Raw genomic sequence first — 27,587 nt, forward strand, 5'->3', positions numbered from 1 at the left:
GGTGTTTAGCAGACCATCTTTTTTTAAAAACTGCCGATAAGATCAAATATTTCTGAGAAGTACATATTCATTTTAGATTTTAACTAAAGTAATATTTCTTCTAAGCTATTATTTTTTCAGTCTTCTTTCGATAAATAATCGTCCAATTCTTTAAGTTCCAATTCTTCAGAATTTAAATTATTTAATTTCGGATATATTATTTCTTTTAAGACTTCTCCTTTAATGCAGTAATTCAATGCTATTGCTTCCTCTTCCTGCGGCTTCCAGTTTCTGTTTTCGTCGTTTAACCGATCTTGTACTTCGCGACAATCAGTACACGTATTTGGATGAATTTTCGTAATTCTCAGTGTATTTTATATCCTCCACTTATTTTTATATATTGTTTCGCTGTCTTCTTCAATATTATGAAAGCTTTTCCTCGGTATTTCTATTAGAATCTTGGTAATCTCCTTATTTCCACAGAGCGATGTCAGTCCACTTCTTATTCTCCCGGGTTAATTTTTTCAAGTGATTTTTTCTCGATAATCTATTCTATTTTACTTGTTTTTGAAACAATCTACTTGACTTTACTCTGTTCTGCACCGCCTTCGTAATATAGTAGTTTCGAGTAAGTCATGGCCTCCTATTGTGTTTAATTGTTAAGACTTTGTTATGTACTCCTTTTAGCTCGAGTGGTCTATACCTTCGGCATGCACCATTTTGGAAAACGTCCATAAATGCAATGGGCACAATATTAATTAGAATTTTTTAAATGTTGCAATATTTATTAATTTCTTGTAAAACAGTAGTAGGGAGTCTAAACCTTTTGAAATTATTCACAGACGAATGTGTGATTCTTCTGCGCGCACCGAACAAGCTGCCAATAACTTCCCAGTTAGTCGACTATCCTTAGTTCATGGCGCCTGTTACTAAGAGCCGCAGAAACCAAGAATATGAGGCACTCAAGGCATCTGCCGGGAACTGCGACAACATTGCAGTTCATTTTTATGGCGTTCTTCCACTGGGAAGAAGAAAGACCAGTCTCCAATAGATGTTTTCTATAAACGGAAAAAATATTTTGTACCGGATTTTACTCACTTCTCTTTTGAGGAACTTCCTCTCATCCCCTAGCCAGAGATTAAGCTTGAACGTTACTGTTTGGTTAATATTGTAGAACTGTATACAACTATTCTAATATTCTAACAGTCTTTAAAACACACACGTTTGTATCGGGCGAGTTGGCCGTGCGGTTAGGGGCGTGCAGCTGTGAGCTTGCATCCTGGAGATAGTGGGTTCGAACCCCACTGTTGGCAGACCTGAATGCTTTTCCACAGTTTCCAATTTTCACGCAAGGAAAATGCTGGAGTGTACTTTCAGTAAGGCCACGGCCGCTTCCTTCCCCCTCCTAGGCCTTTCCTATTCCATCGTCGGCATAAGACCTATCTGTGTCAGTCATCATCATCTGTTTACCCTCCAAGTTCGGTTTTTCCCTCTGACTTAGCGAGGGATCCCACTTCTACCGCCTCAAGGGCAGTGCCCTGGAGCTTCAAACTCTTGGTCGGGGGATACAACTGGGGAGTATGACCAGTACCTCGCCCAGGCGGCCTCACCTGCTATGCTGAACAGGGGCCTTGTGGAGGGATGGGAAGATCGGAAGGGATAGGCAAGGAAGAGGGAAGGAAGCGGCCGTGGCCTTAAATTAGGTACCATCCCGGCATTCGCCTGGAGGAGAAGTGGGAATCCACGGAAAACCACTTCCAGGATGGCTGAGGTGGGAATCGAACCCACTTCTACTCAGTTGACCTCCCGAGGCTGAGTGGACCCCGTTCCAGCCCTCGTCCCACTTTTCAAATTTCGTGGCAGAGCCGGGAATCGAACCCGGACCTCCGGGGGTGGCAGCTAATCACGCTAACCACTACACCACAGAGGCGGACATCTGTGTCAGTACGAGGTAAAAAAAAGTAGTGCGAATATCTGCAGCGAGCGTAAATTGTATCCATACAGACTGCTACTTATTTACAGTATTTGTAGAATTGAATATAGCATTGAGAATGGTTCCGCTCGACATTATTCTGCAAGTAAAATGGGTAACTACAAGAATGGTTGTACCCATATGGGTCACGCTCGAGGTTCAGTGGTCGATGAAGCATAAGGATGACCGTGTCCAGGTACTTTGATCTGAGGCCATCTAGGCTGCCTCCGAGTCTCCGCTTTACTCCCAACACATGGCAGAGACACGGGCGATCTACGGCTGAGTCAGGTACCCAACACTGAATGTGTCATCGGAAATCGACATGGAGTGTCGAGTGACCTTTTTTCTCACTCTTGAGAAATCCGACCAGGCTCTTTTCTGCCTGCGATCTTAGAATCCGAACGCCGACAAACTGTCACTGGTCCACAGCGGGAGCTCTGGGAAATGGCTGGACTACCACTTTGCGTGGAAATAAGTCTCCGATGACTCAACTGCAGCATCACATTGCTCAATGAAGCAGAGCTGATTACATTTACATTAATTAGTGACTGTCTACCTTCATTAGTCGTTTAACTTAACACTTGTTATGCGAGCGCGAGCTCAAGTGACATGCATAATTAACTAGTACAACACACAGCCCTCAACACTGTTCCAGTACAGTGCCACAAGAAAACCTGGGATTTCAACGCAAGTAGGCCTAAATACCGTCAACATCTTATTCAATCTAGTTTATCTACTTATTAACGTAGATCACGTTTTTAGGAAGGCTTACTTTGTTAAAAATGACAAACGGGCAGAGTTATCAACAGCCGTATAGCGAGCGCATGCATGTTCTCTGTTGTCATATTTACTATAAAAATTCACAGTGTCAAAAATAAGTGTTTATACACTCATAAAAGAGTTAAGCATATACCAGATTCTGATCTGTTGAGTGGAACCGATATCATTACTTTGTTTGAAACTCACAACCTATATATCTGACTGATTCATCATCGCCGAGCCAAAAATACTGGACATAAAGAAATGAAATTTTGGGGATAAATTTATATTACAATGTAGGTGCTCACTAAGGGAGGATTTTGGGATATTCCGTCGCTATGGGGGTGAAAAGGGGCGGTGAATTCTTAAATTGAGTATATATCTCAAAAACACCATTTAAAGACGTGAAAATTTGCATTTGGAAACTCTTGAAAATAAGGAAACACGTATATTTTTGTTTTCACAAAATCCTCTTTAAGAAAGGGGGTGAAAGATGTTGAAAAGGTGGTTGAATGCCTTTTATGAGGATACTTGTATCTCAAAAACGGAAGATACAGCCATAAAAATTGACATTTGGAATCTCCTTTAAAAATAAACTGCTACTTTTTTGTTTTTGTAAACTCTACTTAAGGGGGCGTGAACAAGAGTGCAAAGGAGTGTATTTTTAATATGAGTATATCTACAGTATATCTCAAAAACTTAACATGTTACAGACGTGAAAAACTTATTTTAAATCTCTTAAAAATAACACATTTTCGGAAGAAACTCTTAAGGGGGTAAAAATGACTGAAAAAGGGACTGGATTCTTTTCATGAGGATACTTATAATACTGAAGATATTACCTGACAATTTGTATTTCGAATCTTCCTTTAAAAACAAGATTCTTTTGTTTGCGGAAAGTCCAATTAAGACGGGGGGGGGGGGGGGGTAAATGGGTTGTGTTGAATTCTTTGTATGAGGATACAAATAAGTGGACTTAGGACAATACACCCGTAAGGGGTTTTGACTGGAATGAAATATGCATCTATATGAAGCTGTTTGAAGTACGAAGTTAAAATTTTAAATGATATCCTAGGTATTAAATAACAGAAGGTTTGAAACAAATTTAACCCCTCTGGTTAAGATACGAAAACAAATACTTTCTTTCCTTCCTCCGAAACGGTTTAACGTTTGAAGACAAAATTTCAAATATCGGTATATATTTTAAGGCCTAGGTGTGAAATAGGAAATATTTTTAAACGTTCCACCCCTGAAGTGTTAAATAAGGTTAGCTGCGTAAACGGAATTATTTATCCCTAAAAAACAGTTTTGACGTACAAAGTTGTCATTTTACGAGAAGGGTCCTTTTATATGTCCCAGGTGTAAAATATTGTATACTCAATATATGTCTCCCCTAAGGGGTTTAGACTGAGGTATGAGCGATGCTATTAATGCCATTCCTTGTGCAGCCAGTCCCTGCTATGAATGGTGTGAAAACGTTGCTCATAGGGTCGGTTGGTGCATGCATTTCAGTGGGCTTGGCAGACTGAAATGCAATAGCAACTTCTGGCTCGGTGAGGAAAGCAACGGGAAACTACCTCACTCCTCATTTCCCTAGTACGCCTCTTCAGTGATGCCTAGGCCTAGGCCATCTATGACAGCTGATGGCAGAGATGTTGAGGATCCAACCAGCCTTAGGACTGAAGACTGAAGACACAAGGGGTTTAGATGGTGGTTAACTATCAAAAACAATATCCATTCTTCCGAAACCTTTTGAGGCACGAACTTAATTTTTTTGACTGAAAGGTGGTCTTTTATGTATATAAATAATTAAAAACACTCACCCCTTAAGAAAGTATTGATTCCTCCGTTACTGTTCCATGCACAAAATCAAAATTTGACAGGTTGCTCGCTTTTACATCCTAGATGTTAAATAAGTGTTTGAAACATTCAAATTCTTCCGTATTGGGTTCAAATGAGTTAGATAAAATAACAATTTCCCCAAAACCGTTGAACGTATGAATGAGGGCGTATTTTAAAGGCTCAGCTGACAGTGGACTCTCCTAAATGCAAAACTCTGAATTATAACTTCCAGTTTACAAGCGTAGCGAAGCACGGGTATCTTATTGTATATATATATATATATAAATAATATAAAGCAGAATGTCCATCTGTCCTTATACAAATCCATACCGTTCCACCAATCTGAACAATTTCGTATACTAACCTTTTAGGACCCTGCGGATAACCCCATATACAAGAAATTTTAATAGCTCTCTAGTTTCCCTAGATGTAGACCCTTTGGCAAATTAATATAGGCGAAATATCGAATTTGCGTACAAGGACTAGACAAAGCTCATTTTAAGCCTCATGACGCGAAGAACAAAACTCGGCAAGCCCCGCAAACCATATTATGGAGATATTGGCATCACACTACCCCGCACTAAGAATCGAATGAAAAAATGACCAGCCGTAACCATGGCAACGTCAGTTCAAGGATTCTACAGTAGAACACAGGCCTGGTGTTCGAAGTAGGCACGTGCGTAAATGTAGGCTGGACCAAGGAGAGATTCTGCTACACATATGGCTGTCTGGAAAAAAAGCATTGTGGGAGTAAGCAACCCCTATGTGTGGAAGGGGGAGAGAGGTTGGCATATAAAAATAATCGAAAACAGTGTCGAATCTATAACTTTAGGAGTCGCTGAAGTGAACAGCGACACTCCGTATTTCGTTTATGTCCAAGTTCATCCGCATCGGCACGGGGGTGAGAAGGGGTGAAAAAGAAAATATCCAAAATAACAGATTACGGATGAATGTGTGTATGCTGCAGCATAGCGCTCAGCCAAACACAGTAAACATATGGCTTACTATCGGAAAAAATGACTGGGGACAGGACTCCCCTTACACCGTGAGACACTGGATGTCATTTAAGTACCACTTCAGCTGCACAGGCATGGTGAGAAGTGGTAATTGAGAAAATGTCCAAACGAACTCAAGTTTAATTAACGAGAAACAAAATCTATACGTAAAACCTGAAATTAAACACACACAAACAATTTAAACCACAAAATAGTTCGTTGAAATATATGTCATCACAATAAAGAAATCTACAAATATTAGCTTCACACATAATTAACAGGTATTAAAATACCTGAAAGGAAAGCCTTAAAGTGTCCGGACAGCGCCGGGTAATGTAGCTAGTAATAAATACCACGAAAAAGTATACTTCTGTAACTTTGGACCCAGTGTGAAAAGAAAAACACCGAGTATGTGACTAAACCAAACAAATTAACAAGCCTCCTCAGAACATCACAAATGCAGCCACATGAGTCAAAAACGAGTTTGTCCTCAACGAACCCTGAGGCACTCTTGAATGCGACCAAATCATTGAGCACCTCTTGAGGCAAACAGCCCAATTCCTTGATAGCAACATCTTTTAGTGCCTGCAGCGTTAGTGACGGATGCGTTGACGGTTGGAAATTGTTCTTTTACGAAAGGTGAACACATGCTTTATGCAGTCCATGTCCGAGGAAGATTATGGCCAGACCATTCTGCGGATCGTGCGTGCGATGTGAACTAGTGTTGGCTAATGAATGCATGATTCGAAGCAGTGTATCGATTCATTGAAGTGTCCGAGTGAATCGATTCACAGGAATGGCGAGCTCACGGCACACGATTCAGCTTACTCCCAGCGGACAGTGCTCAGTGGCGTATCGAAGGAATCGTGAACGAGCGCGGCTCAGTGAGGCATGATACACACGGCTCCTTATCGGCTCACTGGACACGCGGAGAGCCGAGCTTCCGCTGCAGCGAGACATACAGTGAGCCATGCTACACTGAAAGAATCGTATGCTATAATGGACTCTCGAGCTCAGCTCATTTGAAAATAATACCCATTTGCATTCACTGTCTTCTTGCAGGGAGGTTTAAATAATAGATGGATTTATTTGCAGTGTTAAAAAGGTAGTCACAACATAATTCTGAAATAGCTAGTAAGTAGGTAGGCTATTAGGTTATAATATTTATTAGTTTAATGAATCTTAGTATTATAACTTAGTTGACATTTGACAATTAAACTCGACTCTAGCCTGCCCTATGACTAAGAGTTATGCTCATGACCTTTCAAAAGTACCCGTTTTATATTGGGAAAAACGGCTCAGTATTCTCTCAGTCCATATGTCACATCGTTGCACAAGACTTCAATCATATGTGGACAGACGCAATAACAGTATGTTGAATCAGAAAACCAGCGGGCTACTGTACATCTCGGGTAGCCTATACAAAATATGATTACAAAAATTCTCAGCTGATAGAAAAATACATATTTTCAAAAATGACTGAGCGAGTTGTCGTGCGGTTAATATCGCGTGGCTATGCGCTTGCATTCGGGGGATGGTGGGTTCGAATCCCACCGTCGGCAGCCGTTAAGATGGTTTTCCGTAGTTTCCCCATTTTCAAACCAGGAAATGCTGGGACTGTACCTTAATTCAGGCTATGGCTGCTACCTTCCTAATCCTAACCTTTCCCACCCTGCGTCGCCGGAAATCTTCTATGTACTAGAGTAACTAGCATTTTTTCTAAGAAAGGAGTTCATAGTATGAAGACCAGATGGCAGCTGCGAGCACTGAATGCTGTTGCTGCTGTCTTACCAGTACATACGTCCGACTCGTTGGCTGAACGGTCAGTGTACTGGCCTTCAGTTCAGAGGGTCCCGGGTTCGATTCCCGGCCGGGTAGGGGATTTTAACCTTAATTGGTTAATTCCAATGGCACGGGGGCTGGGTGTACGTGTTGTCTTCATCATCATTTCATCCTCATCACGACGCGCAGGTCGCCTACGGGAGTCAAATAGAAAAACCTGCACCAGGCGAGCCGAACCCATCCTGGGATATCCCGGCACTAAAAGCCATACGACATTTCATTTTCACCAGCACATACTACACAGATGCAGTAGGAGCGGTGACCAATGAGCCATGAATCGGATCACTGTATCGATTCAGTAACGTGAACGGAATCAAATGAATCGATTCAGTAAAATGAATCGAATGCCCCATCACTAATGTGAACTAGCTTTATCACCTACAGTCTTTGGAAAAAAACAACACTTGTTATAGATCGGAGAGGGTTGTGTTTGTACACTGCAGCCGTCAAGTTTCCGTCAATGTGAACCAGTGGTGCATGGCGGCCGATATCTGCTTAGGACAGTGCTGAGCCTTCAAGCTGTTGTTGGTGACATTCGACTGAGAATGATTCACTGTAACGTTCCGCCTCTATCTCCATATGCGATGAGCTGTCATGAGGGTGTAAACCAATACGCACTTCACCAGTGAACAACGTTCTGGACCACTGATCACGTGACCAAGTCTGATGTGCTCTATAGTGATGGGATATTCGATTCCGTTCACGTTACTGAATCGATACAGCGATCCGATTCACGGCATATTAGAGTTACCGTTACTATTGCATCTGAACACACTACGGGTATAGGCCTGAGGTAGGGTTGCTAGATCGAACTAAAAGTCGTGGATTAGCCTACGTATTCATGAATCCATGGGCGACTACCGTGGCCGTAAAGTGCAGCCCCAGCATTTGCCTGGTGTGAAAATTGAAAACAACGAAAAACCATCTTCACGGCTGTCGACGGTGGGATTCGAAGCCACTATCTAGCGAATAAAAGCTCATAGCTCCGCGACCCTAACCGCATAGCCAAATAGCTCGGTCATCTTTGAAAATGTTTTTGTCGGCGGATTATTTTTTAAAGCTTCATATTTTGTATAGGCTACCCGAGATGTACAGTATCCTACTGGTTTTCCGATTCAACACCTTTTCAGTAAAAAAAAAGTGAACTCTAGTAAACTCGTCCTCATCCCGAGGTGGTGCAGACTTTTTAGGCACTCCCCCGTTGGAGGTGAGCTGCATGTACCATTTCAAACACATACCAGACCTCCTGCCATTCTTAAATTTCTGGCAGTACCGGTAATCGAACCCGGGCCTCTAACGACGGCAGCTAATAGTGCTAAGTGCTAACCGTTACGGTACGAAGGCGAACATCTTTTTAATTGAGTTATTGCAACAGCCTGCTCACTCGATGTCAACGTGCACCGGTGATACCGACAGTCGATGATTCAAGTCTTGTGCAATTATGTTATATACGAACTGAGAGAATAGTGAGAGATCCTTCCCAATATAAAACAGGTAATTTTGTCATGGCCATGACTCAGACATAGGGTAGGCTAGAGAGTTGAGATGAATCAATTGTCGAATGTCAACTAATAATATTAAGATTCAGTAAACTAATAAATAGAATAGTCTACCTACTTGCTAGCCACTATGGAAGTACATTTTAACTACTTTTTTAACGCTGAAAATAAATCAAACTTATTTAAACGTTCCTGGATGAAGTGGACAGTGAATGCAAGTGGTTATTTTTCAGATGAGCTGAGGGAGAGTTCGTTTATACAGCTTTTCACGAGAGTTTAATCCTGATGTAAACAAATAGGCGGAGCACCTTGCCTTTGCACGTGGAAGTAGACGTAGTTGATTGGAGAAGCAACCATCGCACTCACGCGACTGTATGCGAGCTCGAAGAAAAGTAGTACGTCGCATTAATTTTATTTTATTTTATTTTATTTTATTTTATTTTATTACATTTAGGGAGTTTGGAAGAGTACGTATTCAAATTAAAATATGGTTGTCATTTATACCACTATATAATATATTCATGCTTTTTTCAAAATAAAATAGTGATTAAATAACGAGAAGTGAAGGCACAGGGCGCGGTACAGGAAGTCTTCTCATAGTGGGGAAAAGTCCCAAGCTGTAAAGCGTGGAGATAAGGTGTTGCATCTTGCAGCAGCAGTCCGTGAGTATTCGTAGTGAGAGAAATAGAGCAAGAGGTAGGACCATCGCGTGTAGTGAAGCACAAAAGAGGAAAACCGCTCAGAAGTGACCATAGGCAGTGCATTATGAATGTGTTCAAAAAAATAAGTGAACAGAATCCAGGTTTAGTGGTTTATTCAGAAGTTTAGATCTTCGCACTGTTGGCGCATGCGATGCGCAGACTTGTAAGTCCGAACACGAGACGTTGACGAGGTAGAGGTCGGTACTACACGCTCAGCGAATCGCAAGTCTTTCTTTCGCGGAGGCATAGACATATCATGTTTACATCAGGATTAAACTCTCCTGAAAAGACATATAGCGAAGATTCTTTCAGTAAGCCATGTAACTTTCTGTCTCACCCGCAGCGGAAGATCGGCTCTCCGCCAATGTCCAGTATTCCGATTTTTTTTTGTGTGGCCTCCGAAGATAAGGAACCGCGTGTGTGTGTCTCTCGCTGATCCGTGAGTGCGCCACTCAGCACTGTCTGCTGCGAGTTAGATGAATCATGTGCCGTGAGCTCTCCGTTGCTGCCATTCGATTCACTCTTGACAGTTGAATGAATCGATACACTGCTTCGAGTCCTACACTCAGCTGCCAACACTAGTGCTCTAGCCCAGGACCTCTCAAACGCCCAAAATCTCACGCGTGCAAACTGCGGCGCAGAGTTCCTGTGCATAGTGCATCGGTCCCACTCGGCTCAACTCGGACCAACGCTTCGTCTCTGGGCTACTCGGCTACGCCCGGCTCGGATTTGGAGCGCTATGGAGCAAGTGAGGAAGAGTGGGAGCGAGCGAGACAGGCGTGGAGAAAAAGAGACACAGCGCTATTGCTCCAAATCGATGAGTGTGTGTGTGTGTGTGTGTGTGTGTGTGTGGGGGGGGGGGGAGTCTGTACTCTGGTCAACCAAGCGAAGTCGTCTTTTGCACCGTGCATGCACCCTGAGAAGCCCTGCTCTAGCCACCCTGCGATTTCTTCGAAGTGGAGGAGTCCTGAAGGGTCTTCTTGAATACAGTCCCTCATCATGGAGACTACTGTACACAGTTTGGGTACTTGCAGTAACTCTTGTGGAGTCTCGAAGCTTGTGGCGCAGAGTAGTTGCTGAGCGTGTAGGGTGTCTACGTGCAGATATGCGTACACACCGGTCTTGAACGGCCGCTTTGTGTGAACGGCCCGCGCGATGTCGATCTGCTACTGAATTGCAGTCTTGGAACTTCTTCGAAGCTCTATTTGAATATTGGTAACAAGTAATAGATTAAATTGAACAATGATTTTTTTTTTTATCTAATAGCAGAGCTTCATTGCAGAAGAAAAAAATACGCGACTCTTATAAATTGAGATCATGTACAGTTTAATAAATATTACGCCGATCTGTCTGTTAGGTCATCACTCAGAGAGCTGGTTGGATGCTCAAGTACCAAAACCAAAGGTTATTCTGTTATAGGGATACAGCAAAACCCGAAGACTGAAAATGCAAGACGATGAGCGAGGTAATTTACCATTGCTTTCCTCCTAAAGATTATATACTTAGTGCACTTTTTTTCTTTTTTTTTTTTTTTTTTTTTTTTTACGCAAGTACCTCTTTGTCTAAGAACTTGTGTTAAAAGCATATCACGTTATTCAAATCGATGTGAAAGATCGCGGTCAATCTAACTGAACTTTACCACAGGTTTCTAATCCTGTTCCAGCTGGATGCTACTTCAGTGATTCAAAAAGAGTATCAGTGTGAACTAAATCAGGACAGGATGGTTCACTATCCTACAATGTAGCCGTAGCATCTTACGAGTAGATTTGTGAAGCAGTTCCATGCTCTCAGCAACTCCACGTCACCTGTTACGACCTATTCAGCTATCGATGTGCGCTTTAGACGCAGTAATAGGTTTTCGTTTTGTCTGTTAGTCTGTTACAGTCTTACTAACACGTGAGTTTCGGCGACGCAAAGACGGGAAAGTGAGGGTAGCAGCCGCAGCCTTAAAGTACAGCCCCAGAATCTGTCTTGGAAAACCATCTTTAAGCAACCAACTCGCTCGGTGGACACACTAGACATATCAGCGAATACTGATGTAGAGACATTACAGCTAATGAAAGGTGTGCTCCAAAGGTCGTGGTCGAAAGTGGCGGTGTTATCTGCTCTGATGGAATAAGAAGCAAAATGTGTTACAGCTGTGTCGCAGGTCATCTGGATGTAGAATACGTCACGTGAGTGTTAGGAATAAGTGAATGCCCGCAGAATCCAGATATCGTACAGACTAAAGTAAAGTACGTGCTATCACGTCATACCGCACGCCCCGAGCTGCGACGAAATTGCGAATGCGCGCGCCGCTCGTTATTGGGCCATGTGACCTGAGAGATATTTCAGTTGAGTCTTTGGACTTTCCTCTTTTCAAGCAAACTTATACTTGTCAGCTTTCATAATTTTGAAATTATTGAAGATAGTTTTGTGCACACTTCTATTTGGGATACTGGATTTTACAGAGGAATCCAGTACTGGAAGAGAACGACAGAAGTGTTAAGTCAAGCGACAGGTTTTCTTTCCGTACTTAAGGCACCTACCGAGATTATAAGAAAATTGTTTCGGAGTTGTGGTAGAAAGCTTCAAAACATTATATCCACATCACTAGTTTTCGTCTCTGTCATATTTCGATCTCGTAACCAAGTTCACAGAAGCCGTGCATTTTCCAAACTGTTTTGTGTCAGGCAACCGAAGAAATATTTAACTAAACCTACCTGGCATATACCGTAACCTAGAGCAACTCCTCCTGTGGGTTGGGGCGGTGGAATACCATCCACAGTAACTTGGGAGTGTGGGTTGACGACCACAGGGCCCTTACCCGAGTCCTGTCATTGGCCGGCTTCTCACTCACCTTTCCTATCCGACCTCCCTCTTGTCCTTTTCAGTATTCAGGTTTGCGAGGCTAAGGGAGTCTCACGTCCTTTGTGCTCCTTGTCTTCCTTTCACAGATTCCTTCATTCTTCGAATTTGGCCCTCTCCCTACTATCATATCACATTCATTTTATATCATTAAATCCTCTAATGAGGTTGATGTCAGGAAGGGTGTCCGGTCGATAACACTCGCCACAAAAATCCATCCCCACCCCGTACAGAAGTGGGACAAGGATTGAACAATAATGTTATTGGCTTTACGTCCTAGTAACTACTATTACAGTTTTCGTACACGCTGAGGTGCCGAAATTTAGTCCCGCAAATCTACCGACACAAAGCTGACGTACTTGAGCACCTTTAAATATCGCCGGACTGAGCCAGGATCGAAACTGCCTAGTTGGGGTCAGAAGGCCAGCGCCTTAACCGTTTGAGTCACTCAGCCGGCGATTGGACAAAAAAAAAAAACTGTAGGCGAGTTAAATTGCAATTCGTACATTCGTATCTTCACAGAACGACATTCACTTCAGTTTTAAGACTTTACAAAAAATGTTAACAGAAGCAGTATTTTTATAGGGAGCGGGCGAGTTGGCCGTGCGGTAAGTGGCGCGCAGCCGTGAGCTTGCATCCCGCAGATGGTGGGTTCGAGCCCCAGTGTCAGCAGCCCTGAAGATGGTTTTCCGTCGTTTCCTATTTTCACACAAGACTACCTTAATTGAGCCCACGCACGCTCTCTTCCCACTCCTGGGCCTTTGCTATCGAATAGTCACCAAAAGCTATCTGTGCCTGTGCGATGTAAAACAAATTCTTATTTTAAAAAAATAGAAATACATTGTCAAGTCCGCCTCCTTGTCTCAATGGTCAGTGACGGGAGTCCCAAATTCGATGTCTCGCCTGTTCGGGGATTTTAACCGAGCCTACGCGTTGTACGATGTATATCTATCCAGACACGCAATGGTGAATATATCCCTCCACATAAGGCCGTAAAACTGGACCAACTGCACCAGCAACCCCATTCGGAAAAACGGTGCTGGAGTAAGATACCAAAGCGTTCCGAATAAGCGATTTGGGCTTGTTTCCTGGCGCAAAACAATTTCATTCTTCGCCAGAACGTTGATAGGCAGATACGAAGTTCTTCCTTGATGGACAAAGTCCTGGTTTTAACGTACTTCAAACATTAAAACGCTTGTGCACATAAAATTTGGAGATCTGGAGTAACATGCTTAAAGCTTTCTGTGAAACTGTAGGAAACTCTTTCATCGATAACCGAATACGTCACAGGAATGTTTATGGAATTTTACTTTAGATGGCCGATTGCACTTCAATTCAGCCACTTACACTTCTTTCAGGCTGAATAAATTATCTAAACTGTTTGGGTACTGCATGATAGGCCGGATATGTCAGATTAACTAGGGTAAGCATACCGACACATTAGCGCCTTGCTTGACAGCTCTCCACTAAGTTACACTTGGCGTAATACTGACCTAGTCGGTCATACAAGACCGGACCCAACTGGGCCTACGAGTACCTCCATCCCTATGCAATCCCCGCACACATTTCTACACATCCTGCGAGTTTAGATTTTTTACGTCGCACCGACTCAGATAGGTCTTACGGCGACGATGGTATAAGAAGGGCTTGGAAGGGGAAGGAAGCGGCCGTGGCCTTAAGGTACAGCTCCAGCATTTACCTGGTGTGAAAATGGGAAACTACGGAAAACCATCTTCAGGGCTGCCAACAGTGGGGTTCGTACCCACTATCTCCCGGATGTAAACTCACAGTTGCGCGCTCCTGACCGCACGGCCACCTCGCCCGGTAATTGTGCATTTTCTTCTGTACAGTCGATACCTTCATTCTTCACAGGCTCGAAAATTCCCTCTTTAGCAACTATAACGAGGGTAATAATCTCAGTTTTACCCCATAAAACAGCAATAACCAATATTCACACACACACACACACACACACACACACACACACACAGAGAGAGAGAGGGAGTTAAATTGTCGATCATATAGAAGTGCAGTAAGGGTAAATGGTCTAAGTGTCATATTTGATGTATAAGCCATTAAAGTTCACAATAACCACAGCCTGGGCTGCAGCATTAGAATGACAAAGATATAATAGAAAGTGAAGTGGAGGGGTGAAAGAACATTACACCATTGTCCTGGCGTAGTGACAAATAGCCTCAGTTCTCGATCAAGTGCGCATTTCGTAAGATACCAATTGTTTTTGCCTATTACCACAGTAAAACGTTCGAAGAACTTACAGTGAAGCGTTTAATATTTTATAGTCAGGCTTTCCAGACTAATTAGGTATTTTCTATCGAGGAAAACATTACAACAGGCCCAATATTTCGATGAAAATTCTGCACTGGTCAAATGTCTAAACTGGCCTTGACTCAAATTACGCAATTTCTTAATGCAAGTATGAAGCCTGCTATCAATAAAGAAAAAGGAACGTAATTAGCAGAGCTGACAGCTGAATCTCAGTGCCTGAAAACAGACTCATTCAATAATCGGGAATGAGCAGAGTTTTAACCAGTTGTTTCGGACAAGTGTATACGGATACGATAGGTTGCATAAATCATGGCATAAATCAGCACGTTCTCGAAAGCAGGAACACGCCAGACGGAGAATTCAATGTACATGGCTCAAAAATATAGCCTATAGCACATTCAAGTTTAGTGAGCTTTTATTTTGCTATGTGTATGTCAATGTATTATAAATACGAAGGGTTTGTACATAGAAAAATAATATGTAGTCATCTGTGTAAAAACAACGGAAATGCAACAAAAGCACGAAGTTGGTAATGCGGGATATTGAGCAAAATTATCGCTGATGTGGCAGATCAGTACAATGTGTCTGATATGTACGGGGTGTGAAATCGAAGTATGCAACATTTGAGCAATGTAGGAGTCACATTAAATATTAAGATTTTGTTCTCTTTCTCTCTAATTATTTCCTCAATACTGAGAAGTGTGGTCTCCATGGAGATATTGCTTTGTCTATCTTTCCATCGTTACCGGATCTGAGCCAGGACACAAAGCCTTCATGAGGGATGTTCCAGTTACTTTTTGTGGGGTTCACGCTCTCTTGCGAGGGATATTTCCTGTAATGTTCTCAGCACGTCGGAAAATATGACCAAACAACTGTCTGCATTCTAACGACAGCCTCGTTTTGATGTTAAGATTCTCCAGAATAGAATTAGTTATACGGAATATTCTTTTCCAACACCACGTGTCAAAGGAGTCGCCAATTTGAGAACACTGAGTTTGTTTTATGGAGCGAGCCTTTCAAGATGAAAAAATTGCGTCGTTCCCATTACGGAGCCATATTCTTTTTCTACTTGTTTAATGTCGTACGAACATCGAAGGTGGCCTTAATTGAGATACAGCCCCACCATTTGTATAGTGTGAAAATGGGAAACTACGGAAAACCCTCCTCAGGGTTGCTGACGGTGAGATTCGAAACCACTCTACCGAGCGCAAGCTCACAGCTGCGCGATTCTAACCGCACGGGCAACTCGCTAGTTATTTCATGATTGAACACGGTTGAATACTTCCAATTGTCGATGGTACGATATTTTCAATCGGTGAAATCAAATGGTTCCTACTAGTAACTTCATTTTTTATATGAAAAAAAAGTCATCGGGAGGAGCATATCTCCCCTAGTGCACAGTCACTGCAGTCTAGTCAGCGTTTTGGAGAGGTAATATTTCTGTTACCACACTGGGGGGAAATGCTCGTTATTTTAAGATTTAAAAAGCCCGAATACCTTTCAATTTGTACTGCATTGGTGTTCGCGGCGATAAATCCAGATACATGGATTGACTGTACTCGTCACTTCTTAATTCTAGCTCCAATTTAGCAACTCAACACCAGAAACAAAAAGACTACAAGTAGGTAAATAAGATGCCGAGTCCCTGAAACATCACACGCCTATAAGTATTAAATAATTTAGTTATTTATTCATTCCGTAATGCCACTCCATAAAATGTTTAGGTGATAGTGGTGTTTATTAGGAGCACGTTTCCGGAACGCAGCTAACTACAGGATGGGCGGAAAAGTAACTAGATATTGAAATTCACGTTGAAGTTTTATGTTTGCCGAGATTAATATAGTATGTACACTGTTATATGGGAATATGACTGCACATCCTACAATTCCACTACATTTTGATGTAGGCACCTGTGGAGTCGACCAATCTCCTCAAACGACCTGGAATGGAATCCACAGCTTTCTGGAGGAAGTTGTGTGGGACGTTGGTAAGAACTTTCCAAATCCGTCCTTCCAATTCGTCCAATGGTTCGTCCAGTACAGCTCTTTTGCTCAGCCCCGTAAAAAAAGTCACAGGATGTCAGGTCTGGATATCTTGCAGGCCATTCATGAGGTCCACGTCTCCCCAGTCAAACGAACTGGAAACGTTTCATCCAACCAGTTCCACACATGTGCAAAGTGGCGCGGTGCGGCGTCTTGCATGAAGATAATGTCAGAGGTATTTTCCCATCCAGATACCGTGGACCAAATGTAATCCTGAAGCATTTGAAGGTAGCGTTCCCCGTTCATTGCGTCACGCAGGAGATATGGGCCGATCTACATCTCCTCCACCGCAGTTCCAGGATCCTGTGCCGCCTAGTAATGGCAATTGTGCCGAATGATGAATGAATGATGAAACCTCCCACATGGAAATTCGAAATTTTAATTCTTTACGCAATACTTGACGCACAGCTCTCACGAGCTGCCTGGCGATTTGATTTCCCCGGGCCACTTTCTCAGAACTCCGAGACGTGGATGGACGACCTGGTTTTGCTGCATCCTTTACCGAACCTGTGCTCACTAGCTTCGTGTGACAATTCGCTGTTGTCTCCGGACGAACTGTCGCATTCCTTTTCTTTACCGTACGCCACCATCTCTACACAAGAACGATCGAATTCCACATCCTCATAGCGCGAAGCAATCTGTGCTCGTTCTCTTACTGTAGGGCGATCCGCCATCCTTGTTATTTGAGTGTACCGCATCTCGCGGCCATTTGTATTAAGCGGCATGAAAAGTTATCCTATTTTCTTATTTTTAAAATTTGTTTTACGTCACACCGACAGAGAGGTCTTACGGCGACGATGGGATAGGAAGGGCCTAGGAGTAGGAAGGCAGCTGCCATGGCCTTAAGGCACAGCCCCAGCATTTGCCTAGTGGGAAAATGGGAAACCACGGAAAACCATCTTCAGGGCGGCCGACAGTGAGGTTCGAACCCACTGTCTCCCGGATGCAAGATCACAGCTACGCGCTCCTAACCTCACGGCCAACTCGCCCGGTATCCTATTTAATGTTCTGTATGTTTGCGCTATTTCCAATGTTAATACATCAATATTAAAAACTGAACAGCTATTTAATAGTTAATTCCCTGTACATCATGCACATAACGTACGTCTCTTCTGTTGGGGAAACAAGGAAGGGTGGGGTGGTTTAAACTGGCTTTAACCCCTTCCCCCTGAATAACTTTGCTTTTTTAACTGAAACATAAAACGCTGCCCTACCCGAGGAAAGTTCTTAATTAATTGAGTAGGTTTATAATGATGTAGGGTCCATCTCGTTTCCATCAACTATGGACCATGTCATTTCAACCGTCTCCTTTGGGTTCGATATTTGCCCAGTACTTCTGCATTCGTTCTCTGTGTTCCCTTCTATGTCCAGGCCTTTCCTGTTCTTAATTTTGGCTTTTCCTGGAAACCACACCATGCTTGAAGAACACGCTCCAGGATGTAATTACGTGTGATCCGGAGTTCTTCGACATCTTTCTTGTTCATTGTGAGCATTCGGCAGCGTATACGACCTCTGGTCGGATGGCACTGCTGTAGTGCCTTAGCTTCGCATTGTTGCAGACACCGTATACCATGATCTTGGCCAAGCGGCCGAGAAGTGATGCCATTTTCATTTTGTTAACGCGTGACGCGAAGGCTTCTTTCTCGAAGACCTTGTTCTATCAACTCTCCCGAGTACTTAAACTTTTCTGCACGCTTTATTTTTCCTTGTTCCAACACTAGATCTAGTCGCCGGCTTGATATTTCTTATGAACTCCGTCGTCTCGAAGATCTGGCGTCCTGCCTTTCCTCCTTGTGCCCAAAGCTGATTAGTTTCTTTTGTGTCTAGGGAATCAGAAAAAAATGCGAGATCTGCAAATGCTACACAATCGATGGCAAGGTTTAAGTTTCTGTAGTCTACTGACCGCGTTTTCGATTCCTTCCTTAGTCATATTTGCGCCACTCACGGATGACTTTCTCGAGGACACAGTTGAAGAGTGAAAACCCATCTTTTTGCCTAACTCCTGTCTGTCTCAAAGATACTTTAAATCTCTGCCCTCAATTTTGGTGTCTGAGGGTATGAAGGATAATCGCTCTTGTTCTCTAAGCCACATTATTTTAAGATTTGGATTAAGGTGGAATCCTTAATCGAGTGATAGGCCTTCTTTAACTGAGCTTCAGATAAGAAAGGCTGGATATCAGATTGAAAATCCGCTCGGCACATGACTATTTCCTGCATCCACCTTGGTACTTTCCCAGCTGTGGATCTAGTTCTTCTGCACTAGCCTGTAGAACTTTCGAAATAACTTTGTACGTTATTACGAGGAGAATGATGCCAATGTAGTTGTTCACGACCATCTTCTCACCTTTCTTGCGGCGGGGGTGAAATTAAGCCAGAAGTCCAACCATTATGAAGTTCTCGCTTTCCCTAATCTTCACGATAATACCGTAAACAACATTATTATTATTTTAATAAGGTAAATAATAACAATAGACACAATGAAATGGATTGGAAAAATCAAAATAGATCTGAAAGAGGCAGAAAATTACACCAGCAGATGTCTAAAACCAGGTAATCTGCAGACCCAAAATTCACAAATGGCAAGTTGACCAAGGGGAAAGACCAAAGAAGACGAACAACGTAGTCTGAAGACAGAAAGGAAGCCCACAATAAAAGAATGAAAGAAATATGGATATAAAGGAACGCAAATTCACGAAGGGCGTGCAAGCCTATTACCATCAAAGTCAGAAGAGAAGGGGCGTCAGGTAATATTCAAGTGCGGTAAGCACAAGTGGAAAGGGTAGCAGACTCAGCTAGGAATCCTGTGGACACCAACCTACGCTCGCAAGTTGAGAGCATCATACGACCGGCAGGAGATAGTACCGGCGTATTCCATGCCCCGCAGTGGCCCGGACTTGTGGGGCAATCACACCACAGCTCGTACAGAATAGATACATTTTTTGTCGAATTCATGCAATAATGTGGACAGAAAGAGAAATGAAGAGCAAGTACAGTATATAGTTTTGTGAACTTTGAGATGGTCAGGAAAATAGGTTAAGTGAAATGTTCCTCACGTATAAAATTAAGCCTTCAAATTAGGTTAACCGAGTTAATTTCTAAATATATGGGCTACACGAATGGAAAAAGCGATGCTGAGAAACTCCGAAAGAAGGCGTCGCGCCGTTGAATATCAGCACCCGAGGCCTTTCATAGATCCTGTCCTATAACGTTCATATCCCAGGTAATTCGATCTAGTCGATGGGTCAGTGAATACGGCCCTTCCACAAATTTCGCTCGTCATTTTTCTTTTCTTACTCATTGATGGAATTTACCCCCCTCCCGCAGCACTCTGCATTTTACAAAGGACTTAGTATCTCGGAGCACCCATCCTTCAAATGCATAATTCTACCGCTTCGAAGTTTGGAATGTTGCCCTCTTGCTTACAAACTTGAGCTTTGGCTTATTTCTTTGTTCAGTATTTCTCTTAATATATCCATTACTTGTTACCACCAAAAAATACACTTCTTGAGAATGTATAACTAAATATCCACCAAGGTTATGTTCGTGCTCAATACGTCTCTATTCACGTAAAAACGATCTGTATATTGAAAGAATTTACTAAACCGTTATCTCCAAGTCCAAGTCCGTTCGTCCTAGTGGACCGATTTGCTTCATTCTTGTTTCTCTCCGGAATCATCAGGCATTGATAGGTCTCTAAATTCAGTCAAGTTTGATTCAATGAAGTCGTACAGTCGCACACTCCAATTGTTGCAGGCGAAGGCTTACCCTAGCCTGGGATACATTCTGTACTTAGCGAGTTGCATACGTCAAGATATCAGTGGTGACACTTCGGACTCTGTTTTTGTCCAAGTTCGGCCTCCATCGGCAAGCGGGTGATGAGGGGGTGAGAAAGAAAATGTCCAAAATGATCTAGATTATCACCAAATTCGCAGCTGAGGTTCTCTAAGTTGACTGCTACCAGTCCCAATGACAGATGGAATCGTGCACATCACATCTATGGCGCTACGTGTAATTACATGAAGTTACCACGTGTTCTTTTTTTTTAATTTGAAAGGATCTGTTACATCCCAGATAACCTGAGCTCCTACAAGATCTATAACTAAAACTCTAAATTAAACACACAACAATGACTAATGCTAGAAAATAGTTTGTAATAATCAGAGCGAGTGGCTATGCGGTTTGGGTCACGCAGCTGTGAGCTTGAGATAATGTATTCGAAACCAAATGTCGACAGCTCTGAAGGTAGTTTTCCGTGGTTTCCTATTTCATACCAGGCAAATGCTGGGGGCTGTACCTGAACTAAGGCCACGCTCGCTTCCCTCCCACACCTTTCCTAACTCATCGCCGTCGTAAGACCTATCTGCATCGGTAACTGTAAGAAAGTTCGTAAATTATCAAATGTCACAATATAGAAGTTACGAAAGGATCACTTCACACTATAACAGAAAAAAAGAAATCCTGAAAGTAAACTCTCAAAAAATTGCCCGGGCAGCGCATGTAGCAATTTTATACCAAGACACGTTATCCGACCTATTGATAACGAATACTGTGGTGCAGCACGGGTCCTCTAGTATTCTTATTAAACTGAAGAAATAACCTTAGAAGGCCAACTTCCTTGCGCCCCTGTAACCTGAAAGTCGTGAAGATTAGTACAACTGGCAACGTACTGATAGGCTGGAAGAAAAGTACATAACTTGCGTATTAATATTCCCGTAGAAATAGGTTCTAACTGAATTTGACTGTGCTTAATATCAAATTCACAAACTGTTACGGCGTTGATGGTATCCTCAGTGATTTAATAGGGCCTGCAGAAAGCTACAAGAAAAAGTATTTACCATGTACCTAGGATTAGTAATGCATTTTGGTAAACTAATATCTCAACTACGGTTTATTTGACCTTCAAATGCCTCGGTGATGTGTGCCGGGCTTCAAGTTAGTGGAACAGTTTCCACATTTTCATTTCCTAGACACAAAAGCAAGGAAACAAATAGGTTCGTACCAACTTACGAAAAGATTTGTATCTAATGCAAACACTCCATGGCGAGGACAATATAGTGGTGAGAAATTCAAACAACTAGATGGTACTATTAAACTGACCGAGATTTAATTGAACGATAATAGTGCCCTTGTAAATTTCCCAATTTGCCTTCTACGGGATAATACTACACCAGTTGAAAGACAAGATCCGAATCGCAGAGAGAGAGAGAGAGAGAGAGAGAGAGAATATTTGGAAAACGAGTGCTGGAACTCATAACAAGAAGTTTTTTTAAATTTTCATGTATTTATGAATTTTTCCCATTGGCAGTACACTATGGGTGACTCATCAAGCAGCAAGGAAAGAATGCAAACACTGGTACGTTATTGCTTAAATTGATATTCGTATGTTATATATTAACTGACGCATATGGGAGTGGGTTCTTACGTTTCTTAATATGTTGTTTATTTGTGGGGAAAACAATAACATCTAAAAAGATGATGTGCGGCTTGCAGTAAACCGACCGTTTGACAGCTGAGCAATGCATCCACAGCTTAAGTTATGAACAGCGTTCGGATGTCGAGTGTAAACGTCTAGATTTGACCAAGGTGTAAAAACGTGCAGTAACTACAGTTCGGCAAGAAGACAGGCTGCAGCAGAGAATCTTCAGCCCAGGAATGTATTATAATCATAATCTCATGTGCATGTAACTATTAAATACAACGTAGGCCTACCATACGCCAAGCTTCTCGATAGTCAATAAATTCAAGAAAAAGTAATGTAACTATTGCAACTTAACTCCTCTGGAGAGAATCTTACATGTAGACAGTGATAGTGTATATTTAAATATTGGAAAACATTAAGGTAAGCTATACATACGTCGATACGTTTTCGAACTGGATAGTAGACATCCAGCCAGGACGACGATCACGAATCTCATTGCGGCGTGACTGAACCAAGCCGATGGCTCTTCAGAAGAAAAAAATGGCAGCAACAACAAACGGACTGTGGTAACATAAGAATTTACGCGAATACCCGCGATAAAAAAACGTCTTTACTCCCCCCTTGAGAAAAAGCACGACGGATAACTTCCAACAGAAAATTCAAACTATGCCCAACACACTTTAGAGGCGCTGAACACCGGAAGTGAGAGTGGCAGAGCAACAACAAGGGTAGCATCCCATGAGAGTGCAGCACAAATACCACCACCGACGTTCATTTAACAGCAGTCTACTTCTTAACAGTAGAGGTGGAAGTAAACTTTATTTTAGTTTAGTCAACCTTTATTGTATAATACTCGTATTGCTGGTAATGTTTTACAGGTTACGGATGTAACTAAGATACAGTTTCTACATAATTCTTTTCTTCCACGTTCTCTAGGAACAAACTTACAAGAGAAGTTGCAACAGACCAGTATTGCAATGGCACTTTGTCGCGCGCCTGTCTTTACACAGACTGTTCACAGCGTGATAAAATGATCCATGATTGTTGTTTAAGGGGCCTAACAGCTACGTCATCAACCCCTAACGGTACGAGGTGCAACGAAATGAATATTAAAACTTCAAAATTTATCCACTGACTAGAATCTAAAACGAATGATGAAAAAACTATAGTGAAACAAATACGAACAGTGGATCTAATTCGCAATGTCAATTTCTGGGGTGGTGCTTATCTAAAGGGGTCCAAAATCCAGGTCACTGGCCCCTCAATGGTACAAATCACTGGTAAAGCAGAACCAAGGTGCTCCTCCTATAGTGGTATTAATCACAGGTAGTGTACACCACGGTATGTCACACAATGGCGCCACTCACAGCTAACAAACCCATGGTGTTTCGTACGTAAGGGTACTACTCACAAGCAACGCAGACCCATGGTGTTCCTCACAGGGTGGAACTAATCATAGGCACTGTAGACCCACGGTATACGACACATTCTGGTACCACCCAGGGGTAACAAATCCAATGGCGTTCTTCACATAATGGAACTACTCTCAGATAACGCAGAACCCTGGTTTTCTTCACACAGCAGTACTAATCACGGGCGCCACCCAAACCCGAGCTGTTTCTCGCAGTGTTACTGATCACAGGTAACGTAGACACATGGAGTTTCTCAGAAAGTGATACTACTCAGATAGCGCAGACCTATTCTGAACACAAGGGAACCGACACATTCCAGAGCAGCGTGACGGCACATGGGCATTAGTCAACGCAGCCGAATTCCTCCCCCCCCCCCCGCGCCAAGGAATATACACGATAGTACTAAGCACGAAGTTGTGACACCTGCACGGAGATGGAATGTGTTGACACTTGCACGGAAAGACAAAAATTCCCGGAAATTACTAAGCATGGCTATTTCAAACAGTGACAATTGCACGGAGGCCCAAGGAGGGTTGGAAAACCAGAAACAGGGGAGGGGAAGGCCCACCCGGTAAGTGGAATTCATTGCTACAGTTGATACCTGTGTGACAACTAGTGTTCAGTGTTGAACTGGTGATAATTGCTCTGCAGCTATGGAGTTCACAGAGACCGCCTTTGTTGATTTACGATGGACATCAGTATATTGTGGACTATACCAATAAAGATCAAATGACGTATTTGGCGGTGTGTATATTTCAAGAAAAGTAAATGTAAAGGAAGAATAACAACGAAAAATAATACAGTTTTAGGAGAGAAGTCATGTTTGCATTCCGGACGACGCGGCGAATGAAGTGAAAAAAAAAAAAGTGTAGTAAATGAAAAAAAAACGTGCAAGGAAAACTGTTTACACCGAAGAAGTAGGCCAGCTCTTGTAACATCGCTGCCATCACATAGAAGTGCCAAACAATCATTACATCGTATCCGACGGAAAAGAAAAGACCCGATCGATTTTGGCGGTGTAATAATACAGGAAAGACACATAGCAATGAACGACGGTGGAAAATTCTTACTTGAAGACGACAACAGGGGGCTTAAAGTCAGGATATTAGTGTTTGCCAGCGAGAAAGGAAAATCTGCTTTACCAAGTTGCTCTTCCTTCTTTGTCAACGGGACCTTCAAAAGTTCAAGCAAGCAGTTTGGGCTGTTATTTAACATCCACGCCGATCTTGGAAGTTCTTGGGAAGAAACCAACACGATACCAGCTGTCTACGCGCTGTTACTAAACAAGAAACGGGAAACCTTATGCTCGTTTCTTCGAAGCTGTTAAAAACAACGTACTAGGATGGAACCCTGTGACACGTATTATGGACTTCGAAATCGCCATCGTCCAATCAGCTAAAACGCTGTTTCCTCAAGGTGAGATTTTTGGTTGCAACTATCATTTTAATCAATGTAGATGGAGGAAAGTACAAGATTGTGGCCTTGTTACTGCGTACAGGGAAAATGAAGGAATTAGACCTCATATTCGAATGTATTCAGCACTAGCGCTCATTTCCCTAGAAATGATTGATAATGGTTGGCTATGTATTCAGGAGAGCACGCCTGAAAATCAGAATCTACAGTGTTTTGCGACTATGTCGTTGGTTAATGGCTGGATAAGGAGCACATCCCAAGGAATATGTGGAACTGTTGTGGAAGGCGGCATCGGACCAATAACGTTTCTGAAGGCTGGAACCAAGTTTAAACAGTTTAATTTCGAGAGCGCACCCGAATGTATATTCGCTGATCAAGACTCTTCGAGATGACACAGAGAGAAGGAAGAAACAGCAGTGAAGATCGATGAAAGTATTTCAAAGGTCTTAAAAGTACTTGAAGTTGATGGCAAACTAAGATCATTCCTAGCTTGTGTTGCTTACGCTCAGAAACTGCAATGAAACTACCCTGGAATATCACAGGATTTGTAAATCATGCAATTATTGTAAATATAGAAATATTCTGAATCTCAATTAATAAAGAGAAAACGTGACAATGAAATACCACTGCATAACCATGCAAATATCTTGAATCAGCACTCAAAAAATAAAAAACTTTAACTTGCATAAAGTGAAAAAAAATATATGTATGAGGAACGCAAAGAGACTACCTCCCCGTGGTGTTCCCTGGAAACGGCGCTAAGTCAGCTAAATGTCTGTTACAATGAATAAAATTAACCAGAAAAACAAACCCCATGGTGCAACAGCCCTTGAAGGGCCTTGGTCTACCAAGTGACCGATGCTCAGCGCGAAGGCCTGCAGATTACGAGGTGAGGTGTGGTCAGCACGACGAATCCTCACGGTAGTTATTCTTGGCTCTCTACACCAGCGCCACTATCTCGCCATCAGATAGCTCCTCAATTCTAATCTAATCACCTCGAACCAGCCCTCAGATTCAGGTAAAAATTCCTGACCTGGCCGGGAATCGAATCCGGGGCTTCCGGGTAAGAGGCTGGCACGCTACTCCTACACCATTTATAAAATGAACGGTTACTTATAAATTGCATCTAAATTCACTACCGTGATTACCAGAGCTAGGATTTTTGGTGACGCGTCATTTTTTAATTGGTTCTAAATAGACATTGCTAACTTGTATAGAAATCCTTACGATAGTTCCCACATTGTAGAAATGCTAATTACCGAGAAAGTGGCCGTGCGGTTAGCGTCGCGCAGCTGTGAGCTTGCATTCGGGAAATAGTGGGTTCGAACCCCACTGTCGGCAGCCCTGAAGATGGTTTTCCGTTGTTTCCCATTTTCACAGTAGGCAAATGCTGGGGCTGTACCTTAATGAAGGCCCCGGCCGCTACCTTCCCAATCTCCCACCCATCCGTCGCTGAAAACCTTCGATGTCTTAGTGCGACCTTAAACAAATAGCAAAAAACATGCTAATTTATTAGGTCATTGTCATTTTTTGCCATTTTGTATTATGTCATTTTATAAAGTTGTAAGTCATTATGCGGTCATTTTATGGAATTTATTGTCCGGCTCCATGGCTAAATGGTTAGCGTGCTGGCCTCTGGTCACAGGGGTCCCGGGTTCGATTCCCGGCAGGGTCGGGAAGTTTAACCATAATGGGTTCCGAGTTCATTCCGCTGGCACGGGGCTGGGTGTACGACCCGCAGGTCGCCTACGGGACTCAAATCAAAAAGACCTGCACCTGGCGAGCCGAAGACTATTTTATACTTTTTGAGTCACTTTCTTGCATGTTGAAGCATTTATGCGTGTGGTATTGGTTTTCCAGGAGAGGCCAGTATTTATGTGCATTTTCGTCAAAGTATCTATCAAATTAGATTAGGTATCCAAAATTTATGTTAGTATGACCATTCTACTTCTGAATCATCAGGTAGAGTGAAAGCTCCGTGCAAGTGTCACCATCCTACTTCTGACTCATCAAGTAGAGTGAAAGACTCCGTGCAAATGTCACTATGCAAGTGTTTCAACCCCCTAAGCACAGGCAACGCCCATATCCGTGGTGTTCCTCGCATAAGGCTCCTAGGTAACGTAGATCCATGGTCTTCATCACATGGTTGTACTAATCGCAAGAAAAGTCAACCCACAGTGTTCCTCACGTAATGGTACTAATCACAAGTAGTCTCATGGTTCCAAAATCATCCCTTGGTCGCCCCTTTTAGTCGCCTCTCACGACAGGCAGGGAATACCGTGGATGTATTCTTCTGCGTCCCCCACCCACAGGAATTAAAATGAGCGATTCTGAACAGGAATACGACAGTTTCCTCGTTCGTGCTCAAAATACTATATCCACAGCATGCATGCTTTAATATAGACAACCAAGATTCCATACTACATAATATTTTAGCTTCCATTATAAACGATAAAGAAGTATCAAAAACTTTACATGTTAGTAAAATGGTTTTGTAGAGCGTGAAATTTCGTTCGTGTTGTCAAAATCTCATTTTCGGTATTACGTGTTTCACGTAACTTAAGGAACTATTGCATTTC

At 42.6% G+C, this 27,587-nt stretch overlaps 1 protein-coding gene across 1 annotated transcript in view; it reads right to left on the bottom strand.

The window, feature by feature from the left end:
* Positions 1–27,587, bottom strand: part of LOC136879281 (maternal embryonic leucine zipper kinase) — a 544,919-nt gene that overhangs the window by 87,246 nt on the left and 430,086 nt on the right. Inside the window, exon 12 of the mRNA XM_068228854.1 lies at positions 5,065–5,077. Within this exon, the coding sequence (XP_068084955.1) occupies positions 5,065–5,077 (13 nt within the window). The remainder of the gene's footprint in view (positions 1–5,064; positions 5,078–27,587) is intronic.

Source organism: Anabrus simplex, chromosome 8 (assembly GCF_040414725.1).
Source record: "Anabrus simplex isolate iqAnaSimp1 chromosome 8, ASM4041472v1, whole genome shotgun sequence".
NCBI lineage: Eukaryota > Metazoa > Arthropoda > Insecta > Orthoptera > Tettigoniidae > Anabrus > Anabrus simplex.